Genomic DNA, 12800 nt, shown 5'->3' with positions numbered 1-12800 from the left:
ACAATTCTAGTGAGCTAAATAAAAATGCCATATGTAGGTTATATATTACATCAAACTAACAGGTTAGAATTGAAAATCTGAACTACCTGTAGTCACGCATCGTTCCTACTTGCTGAAGCACCTATATTATACATACATTTATAATATAAACTTAAAGTATTCATAAAAATCAGTTAACCATTTTGAGCAAATAAATATTAATCGCTAAATGTGGTCTATCACTCTTTTCAAGATTGTTAACTCTATCTACCCCGCAAGGCATATAGACGTGATTATATAAAAAATATTAATGATGCTATGCTAGAAATCAAACAAATTTTAAAATTAAGTCGGTAGGTCTTCCATTTTTATGCTGAAAAACGTGTTGATTCTTAAAAAATCTAATTAGAAAAAAAAATTAACGGCGCAAGTCTAGTACCTTTTTTTAATAAAATTATAGTAAAAATGTGGGATTGAAGCTTAGAGTATTAAATGCTGGACGATTTTATTAAATCCTTACACCTGTCACCGCCTGTCCTTATCACTTGGATGAATTGGGGTAAAATATCGTTTAGAAGGAAGTTATAAGAAAAATGATATCTTACCTTTCATGCTACCAAATATTTTTATTAAAATATCAAGAGTTCACAAATATTTAAATGTAAGTTTATGATTTAGTTAGTTTAACGGTTGAAAATCGACTACCAAGAAAAAAATAACAATTGATGTATTTTTTTTGTAAGTTACCAAGTTAAATCTGAAAGCATATTTAAGTGACTGAACTCTTCACCTGAAATTGCTATTATCGCGAATTAAAAAAAAATAACAAAAAAAAATCACTTACCTTTCCGGAGAAGAAAACTCAGCAGTATCGCACAAAAAACTCCACACGCGTACACTTCAGAAACTTTGAATACACTCCTTCAAATGTTCACAACGCGGTCACCATACGTCGTCTGATACAACACTACCACATGCTAAACACATTTAAAAATCGATCGGAATTTAAATTTTTGGTCGTCAAATGGTCGGGTATTAAAAATTTACGCTGTTTCAGCTACGCGTCGGTACACGTCTTCCGTTGTTCAGGTGTAAGCCACGACTGAGTGAAACGTAGCGCGGGCGGGTTGACTAGGGCTGGCTTGTAACATCGTATTTATGTAAGTACGTAGATTAATTTCTGAATCCGTACTTTCCTTTTGTACTTTGTTTTTGGTTGTAGTTTTTTTTTCTTTCTTGACTGCCAGTTTAAAAAAGTGAGGTAGTTAAAGTTTCGTTAGGTTTTTCCTTTTTTATTGCATTCGGTATTCGATTTAATATAAAAACCGACTAGGTATAATAAATAAGGGAGACAAAAACTTATAATTAATAATTAAAAAAAAATAAACTCATGAACTGAAAAAAAAAACAATAAAAGAGGAAATGCGACTTGTGCGATATAACATAAAATAACTTAAAATTTAAGATCTCTCTAAAATAAAATTACAATAAAACAAGACTCTTTTAACCTCGTAAAGTGTGACATTAAATTTGTAGCCCTCTATGAATACGAGTCAAAATTAAAACAGTAATGACTGACAAAAAAGGAAATGCCACTGTGTCATGGTCAACGAAATTATCAATATTGTTTCAAATTAAATATTCAACCCGCGCGTTGGAAGCCCTACGGCACAATTCTTGGTTTTCTTTTACGTTTGTCGTACACTAGTTTTTTCCCGTGGCATTTTCCCGACTATTAAATACTTTTTGTAACTTTTGTTCAACTTTATGCTGTTTGTTTATGCTATCGTCTAAAAGAAGAATCTCATGTTTATTAGCTTTTCCATTAGTTCTGTCTACCGCAAGGGATATAGACGTGATTGTATGTTATATTATTGTATTCCTTGTTGCACCTCCTATCGCTACATGATTTGTGGCCCTGGGTCCGTTTTCCGACATTTGTCTCTCCAACTCCATTTTGTTCGGTCTTGGGCATTATTAGTCTTTCATTTTCAAACACATTTTTTAAGTTGTTCTACCATCCGGAATATTTCCAAACCTAACTTATAAAATTCCCAATCACAGGAGTCAATATGGTTGCCCGTGTTCCCTTTCCCGTGTGGTTCCCGGCACTTTAAAATAAGACCACTCCGTGGATGTCGTAAAAGGCGACTGTAGGAAAGGCTAATTACCTTGGCATTCTTCTTGTAGGCGATGAATTAGCAACCTGTCACTATTTGAATCTCATTATCATCATTATGCTTTAAAGCTGAACGTAGCATGTCAGTCTCTTCGAGGCTATTGGCTCAGTCTACCCTGCAAGGGATAATAGACGTGACTATATGTATGTAAGACTCAATATTTTCCACTGCACGTTAACTTTATAGTACTCGAAGAACTCTTTTATTCGACAATTCTAATAAAATTTTAACAGTTTAATATCAAAAGTTTAATAAGTGACCTGCACTATTTGACACCTAAGCCATAAAGAGTTATGAAAGTCATTTATTTCAAAACTTTTTTTATTAGTACAGCTGCTGTGCCGTGTGGTTCGCAGAACTTTCGAAAGGGACCACTTCATCGCTTTTCCATCGTCGTAAAAAGCGACTAAGGGCACATACATCTAGTGAAAGCTGCCATGCCGGTTTGGTAATGAAAAAAACGTATATATAGTATATGCCAGCTGCTTGTCTTCCTGTGCAGATTGTAAAAGTTAATCAAGGGAATGGCCTAATAACATACATATACATATGGTCACGTCTATATCCCTTGTGGGGTAGACAGAGCCAACAGTCGTGAAAAGACTGAATGGCCACGTTCAACTATTTAGCTTAATGATAGAATTGAGATTCAAATAGTGACAGATTGCTAGCCCATCGCCTTATAAAAAGAATCCAAAGTTTGTTAGCCTTATAACACTGTGTTTTTCCTTTGCTAATTGACCAACGCGAGAGATTGCACTTGTTGTATTATTTATTCCCTTAGTTAGGACCTCAATTGAAAAGTTAGATTATAAGTTAGTATATAAGAAAAGAAGAAAAGTTAGTATATAAGGATAAGTTGCCATGATACAAAAGGCGCATTATATTAATTAAACTTTTATTAATAATTACAGCTGTACCTACGTCACCTGAGGCAGCTCAAACTGCTCAATAATAATTATGTCTAACTGGCTTAAAACTGAGTACCTATTTACACTTAGGAGCCTAATGAGTTTAGTATGACGCATGGTTTTAAATAATCACACTTCGAAACAACGACGTACCTACGAATGAAAAAAATAAAAAAATGCAAATAGACATCTCTCATTTAGCCCTTGCTTAGTGAGTAATGAGTAAATTCATCGCCCTGGATTGTTCGCCTTTAAAATCGTATATCCTGTCAAAAATTTACAATGCACCAACAATTCCAGTAAAAAGTAATAAACAGTAAGTTGTGATATTTTGCTGTAATGGACGAATATTGTTTGACAGTTATCAGCATGCAACTGTCACAGACTCATATTAAAATTCATAACTTGCCACCCTACAGAAATCTGAATGTCAAATCCACCTCGGAGCAATAGAAACAAAAGAATGTGACTAATAATCGTAGAAAGCTGGTATTAGATTATATTACCTTGAGTATGGGAAATAATTACAACAATCAGACCTTCGAAGAAAATGCTTCGGTTAACATATGGTTAAAAATTACGTCGTACATTCGATTTTTAGGAACACACGGTTGATCGCACGGTAACTATGTTGATGTCTTATTATTGGCCATTTATTTTATTAACGTAATCTGTAATAAGTCCATACCTGGTCATAGGAGGCCTTCTCATTCGGTCTCAATAATAAGCATTGGGCCGTTGCCTACATCCAAATCCAAAGCCCCTCAGTTTTGAGTCAGGTCAGAGTACCCAAAACTGACGAGCTTGCAAGAAGAGAGTTATGAATCTGGATGTAGCGAAAGAAGCGTAGGGATTATGTTTTGGTAAGTGGAGAGATGAAGGTTCTGCCTTGCCCGCTGGGCAATAGGCATGACTTTAAGTACATATTTATGCAGACGTAAGCAAAGGAATGTTATTGAACATTCCCCCGGCAATAAAGCAAGCTCCGATCATAAGATTTGTTATTGACTACTTTTAAAACTTACAACTATAAGACTAAAATGTTGAGCTGATATAACCTTTTCGACAAAGTCCAATGTACTTTTCATGAAGGTACACTAAAGGGAATTGGAGACCTACTAAATGACGGTGCAAACTGTCCTACAGCGTGATCGCTTTGTAAAAAATTAATCGAATGGCGACACACGTCGGCTGTGGCAATTTATTAACTACAAAACTAGGGCGTTTACGGGTTAGGCTTGTTAGCATCATTTTACAGACTGGCTGGACTGTAATAAACTTTAATATTATTTTGGTATGAAAATACATATATGATGAGTAATTTTTTATTTAGATTACACGAATTTGACAATTGTAGAAAATTGGGTACAGAAAAAAAAAGAACTAAAGAGTACCTATGCAAGTTGTTTTAAAAAAAATCTCGTTCAACAGAGCCTTATGCAATTTTTTTTTGTATTTTATTCTTACCTGTGATCAATGCTTTAAATACTTTTACAGGGATGCATATAGTAAGAAAAAAATGCAACCTACTTTAGTTTGTCATAAATTGAGCCTAACTCTCATAATTGTCTATTATAAACTAGTATAACAGGAACATTAAATGAAGATAGATCTGGTAGTATGGATGTAAACTTTCGACAAAAACCTTAAGGCTATACACCGTATAACCTATCGGTTTAAGACTCAGACATCAAGGTAAATGGTTAGCAGCAATGGGCAGCAGCAGCCAATCAGTTAGCAAGAATTTATTTCCATTATATTTTTCGTGGCAATTTTATTAATCACCTATTAAAGATATATTTTAATGTCTAGGCTAATAAACTTGGGATCGTCTTTTAGGCGATGGACTAGTAACCTGTCACTATTTGGATCTGAACGTGGTCTTTCGGCCTTTGTGAGACATTTACGTATATTTTAACATTTATGTATGTATGTATGTATATTTTAATTTAGAGCGTCATTTGAAAAAAGAATTTATAAAGTTTATGTAAACAATTCTCACTACATAGGCAACCTAATAATCAATTCGATTTTAAGCGATTGGTTATATTCACTACAAATCGAAAAATGGAAATGATCGTTAAAATTTTCTATGTCAGCTCCGACATTGTGATTTTCGCATAACAATTGATGAAGTGACTCAGCAAAAATGTGAAGTACATTGACCCGATTACTGCAAACTGGGACGTAATCTTTTTTTATCGTAACGGGTTGAAAACGATCCAAATTTACTTGAATCGTAATGTGGTTATTTTTGGCGAGGTAAAGTTTACAATCAGGGTCAACCTAAGCCATGTAAATTGATATTTTAATTGATAACTAAATGTACCCAATGTAAAGTAGTTTCGACCTCTTATTTGACAAAAACCAGCATGCTATAATAGAGACTTGCTTTAAATAACATGTTGATTTAAAAAATCCAAAGGAGTTTAAGTGTAAACCACATCAACGCCAACTTTGGCAACGGTGGCATGCGTATAATAATAATTTAACTGAAGACTGTACGGACCCAGGCTCCGAAGATGAGAGAGAAATTTAATGAAGCTGTTAATTCTCTTAACCATATTTCGTCCAGCTGAAAATCACACGGTTTTCCTGCATTTACTGAACGCCGATATTTTTAAGCCAGATCAAGCTATCAACCCTGGATTAAATGGCGATGTTGGTAAACGGGACGGACTGTTTGTGGTATCGCTCAATTTACAGCGCACGTAACAAGTTTATTTTGATGCCCGGTGCAGCTAAGTGATCACGCTTTCCGGATTAACGGTGCAATCAGCAGATTTCTTGGGTCAAGAATGAAAAACAAACTTTGTTCCTTGCACAGTAAAGAGCTAACAGCCTAGAAAAGTCAGAAAGGCCACGTTCGGCTGTATAGCGTAATGTTGGAATAGAGATTCAATTTTGCGTATCTACCAAAACGTCGTCTCCCACAATTTTCTTACTTTTTAGTTTTAAGATAGGATTGGAATTATGAGTTTTTGGCATTTGTTAGCCTATCGCCTTAAATAAGAATACCTTAAATTAGTTAATAAACCTTTCCCTTAATTGACTTTTGCAACAACTGGTACGTCCTGCAATTTATTCACTATGTTTAAAAAAAAAAACAAAAATAAATAGTTTGAATTGACTTTTATTATCGTATGAAACGATGTTTAAACTATACAACAATTTTTATAACTCGAGTCAGATGGTAAAAGGAGTCTTATTTACAGATAGTCATCATCTCTTTCAGGTCACTGGCATAGCTCTAGAGTCGTGACTGTAACAATGAAAATATAGCATTATTTGTTTATATACTCGTACATACAATAAAAAGTTCTTCGGGACTGAATAGGAATGTTTTCTTATTTTTTTCCATAAAGAAAGGAGCATTAAAATAGTGCTATTCTCAAGACAGTGGCACTGTAAGCGTTCTTTGCATTGCGATGAGGGGATAGCCGACCACAAATCTAAAGCCCCTCCGTTTATCTGATAGCTACATTTTGTATATATAGCAACTCGCTTAAAGTTTCCGTAAAAGGTAATGGACCATTCTTCATATCCGTCATACAAGGAAGACTTACTACTTAACCCTGCATTGGAGACATAAAATTTCAATAAAATTCATAAAAATCAAGAATTACAATGATAATGGTTTAAAATACTTACATCATCGCCTCTGTGGATAGCAAGGAACATGTCGTAATCGTTGGCACCAATGTTGATGTTAGCACGGCCATCATTACCAACAGTTACGGTCTTACCAGTACAGCTGTTACCGTTCTTAGTGCCAGACACTATGTCACAGTAAGATCCAGCAGGCAGGCAAGTCTGGAAAAAGATGAAAAAAGCATTTATTTTAATCTTTCAATTTTAACTTAAAAAATATGCTGTTGCAGAAAATTGAAGCCTTATTATTTTGCTGGACATATCATTATATTAATTATTGCAACTGAAATGGATAAATTATAATGAAAGTCCAGTATTATCTGAAAAGCAGATGCCAAATTCAACATGCAAAATGTGGAAACAATTAAGAGAATATAATTAAGTCTTTTGGATTTAATCGAAAAGTTTAATAATTAGTTCGTAGTATTTTTTCAGCGTCGGCAACTTTTTTGTGTTTATTTTAACAATTTATGAAACAAACATAAAGAAATTTACATTCATCTCTTCTCAAGCTTTTAAACATACATTGATTGACGCCTCTTTCTCGGAAGAGAAGGCTACTAAATCTTTACATGCTTATAGACGATGACAAAAACCTCTTGTGCCTGACTGCGTGAGTTTCGAAAGCACAAAACCATAATTGCATACCTGCAAGTTCTGGTTGAGATCCCAGTACTCGTTGTTGAAGGCGATGAAGGCCTGACCACCACGGCAGAAGGCAATCTGGTTGCCGCCATTATCCCACCAGTCGTTGAGGGTGGTAGAACCAGCTACGTTCCTGAACTGGACCATTTGGAAGATCTGGCGCCATCGGTGCTCGCAAATCCAACCATTGCCGCAGGTTCCGTCCTAGATGAAAAGATAATTGTAGATTTATAATTTATGAATGAAACTTTTTACATGAAATTATACAAAAAGTAATACTTAATATTATTTAGTTATTTTATATTTCTAATTTCATTTCCAGTATATCCGGAAAATATATTCGTATACGAGCAGCAAAATTGTTAAATAATCCTTTGCATAAAGTTTTCTTGAAAGACCACAAAATGGAAAATTTTATAGGAAATACGTGGACCTTTCTATAGAAGAATAAAACGACATCTAAAATACTTACAGAATTGATAGAAGGAGAAATGATGTTGCCACTATTGTCCATTGGAGGTCCAGCTTCAGTGTTGGTGAAGTCGAAGCTGCTCATCAGCTGGGGTTCTCCATAAGGATGAGCCAACATAAAAGCTATAGCTGCCTTGTACGCTCTTGCGGTTTTGTAAGTCAAGATATCGCCACCGGCACCGTGCCCTCTTTGGTTGTCGTGGTTATCAATGAAAGTAAGAGATACATCAGAAGCCAGTAGACCCCATTGTGGACCCCAGTTGACAAGCCATCTTAGTTGATTGTTTCCTCGGAATGCTCTGCTCAGTTCCATTCCAAATTTGAACTCTGTGACTGCTGCAAGAGGAGTGTATTCGTCTCGGCTGATAGCTTCGCCGCCAAGATCAATAACTTCCTGGTAGATGTAAGGACGAGCACCGGATGGGAAGCCGTGATCGGTGTTCAAGTTCTTTAGCCTGTCGTAGATGATGCGCAGATCGCCTGGCCACATGTGTTTTGCTGCGTCAATCCTTGAAACACGAAAATGATAAATCAATAAGAAATCTGTTCAGAAAATAAAATTAATTTAATTAAAGTAAAATTACAAAATAATGCAGGATGCATTATTATGGTAATTTTTTTTTTTTTTGGAATTTGTCATATGAATAAATGTTATGAGGCAATACTATACCTGAATCCAGCAACACCCAAGTCAATGAGGTGGTTCATGTAACCGACAATCTGCTGACGCACGTACTCCGAGCCTTGGTTCAAGTCCTTTAATCCTGAGAGTTCGCAGTTACGTACCTATAAAGAGAATCAATTTACAGTCAACCCTTAGCCGTAAAATTTACGATTCTTAAATTATCACCAACATTGGCTATTTATCAACCTCTTTTCCGGCCTTATCCTGTATTTTAGAAGTTTTAAAATACAATTAGCTTCATGTTACTGATTTGGCTGATTGTAATTACCCATTCAAATAGTCTTATGTACAGTGAGGGCTTACATTTGTTTCTTATATTATTAAGACACACAAATCACGTCTCACCTTTTATAAATAGAGCTAGTAGTAGAAGTACAAGACTCCAAAGCCAAATTTAGCTGGGTGACTGGATTGAAGGATTGAAATAATAATCAATGATATTGACAGGTTGCCAGCCCACTTTATAAATCTTTCCCTTGTTTGAGTCTTGCAATCTGCGTGGGAATGTAAGCAGCTGACTTGAACTATGGTTTATCTGCCAGTATGGATGTTTGCACATCCACGGGAAAAGTGATGTAGTGGTCCTATTCAAAAGTACCGTAAACAACACGATACAATGATGCAAAATAACTAACCCTTTCAGGGCAGCATCCATAATCGTTGCCGCTAATCACACAGACTGGCCAGTTGAAGTCATTTTGGCCATAAGGTACTCCTGGATAGTGCCACTGCCCAAAGTTAGCAGTACTGCCTCCAGTCCCAGTGTTTTCGTTCCAAGTTCCAGTCATGTGGTTGATGATGGCATCAACGTAAATTCTGTGGACAACAAAGGCACCTTTATTGATTTGTTATAGCCAGGTTGTGATATTATTTTAGCCTCTTTTGTAATTTTATTTGCTTCGTCCGTTATTACCATGATTAAAAAAGAACTTCTCTGAACACCTAAGACCCTTACCAATCAGAAAAATCGTTTTTGTAATAAACTAACGAAGAATAGAATCGTTGCGCCAAACAGGCCGTATAAATGAATATATGTATATACATATATATATCTGGATAATTGCTTAAATTGAGTAAGCCTCGAAGTAAGTTCGAAACGTATAATTCCTCATCAATATCAGTTCATTAGTCAATTTCAATCTAGGATTTCATGCGGTACTCGGTTTAAATAAAGATGATAAAAATTAATTGATGATCATCATTAAAGTAGCAGTATCCGTGATTTCTTTTATATCATTTGCAATCAAATCTATTTGTCCATATATTTGTGATAATATTATTATTGTAGACGTAATTAACTGATATTAAATATAATCTTTAACAAATAATTTTTTGATGACAATCTTCACACTTTGTACTTTAAAAACCATCACAGTGATTTTAGGTTATTATTATGCACTAAGTAATTGGCCAACAGCGAATTAAATTAAGGCTTTGATAACTCTTTTCGAATTATCTTTTGCTAATTATTTATTGTCATTATCTTGAATCATGCTAATTTGGTAGGCCACTTAAACAATCATGGCAAATTAATTGTAACTTCGTTAAAGGCTAGGTATGTGTACCACATTTAATCTGTGGCGGGCCGCTAGTTCTGTAATACATACATATGGTCACGTCTATCTCCCTTGCGGGGTAGGTAGTTCTGTAATAATTAACATCTTTGAACACGTTACCTGACGCCAGCAGTGTTACATCTTCTGACCATGTCTGCGAACTGCTGCTCGTTGCCTGACCGAGTCACGAGCCTGTAGGAGATGGGCTGGTAGCGTTCCCACCACGGACGGTTGTGCGACCAGATCATCAGGTTCTCGTTTGGGGGAGAAATCTGGAAATTTCGAAATTATTTTATGACCCACTTCATTTACAAGTTACATCGTCCTCCTGGCGTTAAACTCAATTGTGACCTCTTTGAGGAAGAGCCTGGGATCCGCTTTTTATCACGACTATGCCTACATTTATCATAGATTTATTTAATTTTAATAAATATGTTGACTCCTATATCACTATCTTTAATGATTTATTTACCTTGTTTGAACACAAATACCTAGAGGTAAACTGAAAAAAGTAAATTATTTATACAACCTCACTTTTTGTAATTTTTCACGAGCATGTGAGTTTCAATATTCTCGCCTTCTATTATGCATATTCAGAATGTAATGGAATACGCTGCGGTTCTAATTAGTTACATGTAAGTCCTGCACTATTTGCATAATGTGTTTATACACTGCTTTCATTAAAAAGGGAAGAGAATAGGTACCTAATATGATATGCAAATAATTTTATTGACTTACATCTTTTGACTCAATAATAATGTGGAGTAGTTGTAAGTATCTTGTTTTTTTGACACCTTTTATTTTTCATTCACAAGACTCAAAAGCCACGTATGTTTGAAATATAGATTCATACATATCGTCACGTCTATATCCCTTGCGGGGTAGACAGAGCCAACAGTCTTGAAGACTGAATGGCCACGTTCAGCTATTTGGCTTAACGATAGAATTGAGATTCAACTAGTGACAGGTTGCTAGCCCATCGCCTAAAAAAGAATCCCAAGTTTGTAAGCCTATCCCTTAGTCGCCTTTTACGACATCCATGGGAAAGATATGGAGTGGTCCCATTCTTTTTTGTATTGGTGCCGGGAGCCACACGGCACTAAAAAATATAGATATAGATTCACATTTTTTTAAGTTCATCGCCTTAATAAATCCCTAGTTTGTTAGTCACTGATGTGATTGAGTTTTACAAATGTGGCACACAGTATGTTTTCTTTGATAACAGATCCTCAGGGAATTATTTATAAATAAATAAATAAATATATACGGGACAAATTACACTGATTGAGTTATCCTCGAAGTAAGTTCTTTGAGACTTGTGTTACGAGATACTAACTCAACGATACTATATTTTATAATAAATACTTAATATAGATAAACATCCAAGACCCAGGTCAATCAGAAAAAGTTCTTTTCTCATCATGCCCTGGCCGGGATTCGAACCCGGGACATCCGATGACACAGACAAGCCTATTACCGCTGCGCCACAGAGGCCGTCTTACGTTTATAGTAAGTACATTGTTATTATTCAAATTAGCCTTTCAGTCTGTTTCTGTATATTTTAGTCACATCTATCAGTAGGTATTATGTAGGCGGTTGCCATCTTACCTGAATACCACCAAATCCTCTTGGACCGAGGAACCTTTCGCACTCATCGGCTATATCGTTCCACTTCCACTCAAAAAGGTGCACCATAGTGGTTCTGCCTGATGCATAGTGAGGGTTGTAGTAGGCCACGGCTACGGCGGCCGTACACATCAATACGAGGAACCGAAGCATCCTAAAATTTAAAAAAAAAGTGAAGTCATTATGTCGTATATTTTACATTGTTCTTATAAGTTTTTTTTTAAAGCAGATTTTTCAATATATTATATCTTTAAAAAAAACAAAGTCGTGAAATGTGAAACTGTCAGATTCATTTAATATATTTTGTCTAAAAAGTAATATTGCAATAATAAAAGCTTATCAAAATCTTCTTAATGATAGGTGGTAGGTAAATGACAGGCACCTGCGAATGTCAATTGTCCAACTTCCCGAACATTTCCTATGCAAATGTGTATAATAAACATTTTCAGGTGACTGTACTGTACATTGTTAAAGCTGTATTAAATCTTTTACAGTAATATTAATGTAATAATTACCTCATTAATTAATATTCAGCTCCCCTGTTTGAAATTACTGTTATATTTATCTGATATCTACCTCCTACCGTGCCAACACTTATATAGTTTCCGATAAAACCTCGGTTTTTGTTTTGTTGCTTAGCGTTATCGTTATCACTGTTAAATCCTTGATAAGTTGTCTACCGATCAAATTTTTTAATGTTGTCACGGATTTTTAGGGACTCGTGCGGTTTTTAACAGAGAATAAATTTTTCGTTCACATTAAAATTTAAAAACTATTTATGTATCTTTTAAATTAAATCTTTTTAATAAAAAACTTAATATAGTCGACGGTGAAATTTCTAACAATAGTCTACACTAATATTATAAAGAGGAAAACTTTGTTTGTTTGGTTGTAATGAATAGGCTCAAAAACTACTGGACCGATTTAAAAAATTCTTTCACCATTCGAAAGCTACATTATCCACGAGTAACATAGACTATATTTTATTTTGGAAAAAAATAAGGTTCCGTAATAATATATAAAAATAATTGGCAAAACAGTGTTTGCCGGGTCAGCTAGTATCAAATAATAAAAGAGTATAAATTGTAGGTATGTA

The 12800-nt window shown here is 35.0% G+C and overlaps 2 protein-coding genes across 4 annotated transcripts in view; both read right to left on the bottom strand.

Annotated features, from left to right (window-relative positions):
* Positions 1–1069, bottom strand: part of LOC106129247 (fibronectin type III domain-containing protein 5) — a 102020-nt gene extending 100951 nt beyond the window's left edge. For all 3 annotated transcript variants that reach the window (XM_060947579.1, XM_013327747.2, XM_060947580.1), the window contains exon 1: positions 824–1069. The gene's annotated coding sequence lies outside the window, so the exon portion shown is untranslated. The remainder of the gene's footprint in view (positions 1–823) is intronic.
* A 5118-nt stretch (positions 1070–6187) lies between these two features.
* On the bottom strand, positions 6188–12379 carry LOC106129272 (alpha-amylase 4N-like). The gene is made up of 9 exons (XM_013327782.2): positions 12220–12379; positions 11687–11858; positions 10199–10350; positions 9158–9338; positions 8508–8623; positions 7839–8346; positions 7370–7570; positions 6722–6883; positions 6188–6332 (listed from the first exon to the last, which is right to left on the bottom strand). Exons 1-9 carry the CDS (start codon positions 12222–12224, stop codon positions 6321–6323), a joined length of 1509 nt encoding a protein of 502 aa, XP_013183236.1. The 5' UTR covers positions 12225–12379; the 3' UTR covers positions 6188–6320.
* Between the last annotated feature and the right edge of the window lie 421 nt (positions 12380–12800).

Source organism: Amyelois transitella, chromosome 13 (assembly GCF_032362555.1).
Source record: "Amyelois transitella isolate CPQ chromosome 13, ilAmyTran1.1, whole genome shotgun sequence".
NCBI lineage: Eukaryota > Metazoa > Arthropoda > Insecta > Lepidoptera > Pyralidae > Amyelois > Amyelois transitella.
Note: the sequence above shows the minus strand (reverse complement) of the source record. Positions and strands in the feature narration are given on the sequence as shown.

Bases quoted from the DNA above. Each gene is read 5' to 3' on its own strand.
- LOC106129272 (XM_013327782.2), bottom strand. The intron at 10,351-11,686 runs GTAAGATGGCAA...CGAAATTTCCAG, and splicing joins GAGGATTTGGTGGTATTCAG to ATTTCTCCCCCAAACGAGAA. The intron at 6,884-7,369 runs GTATGCAATTAT...ATCTTTTTCCAG, and splicing joins ATCTCAACCAGAACTTGCAG to ACTTGCCTGCCTGCTGGATC.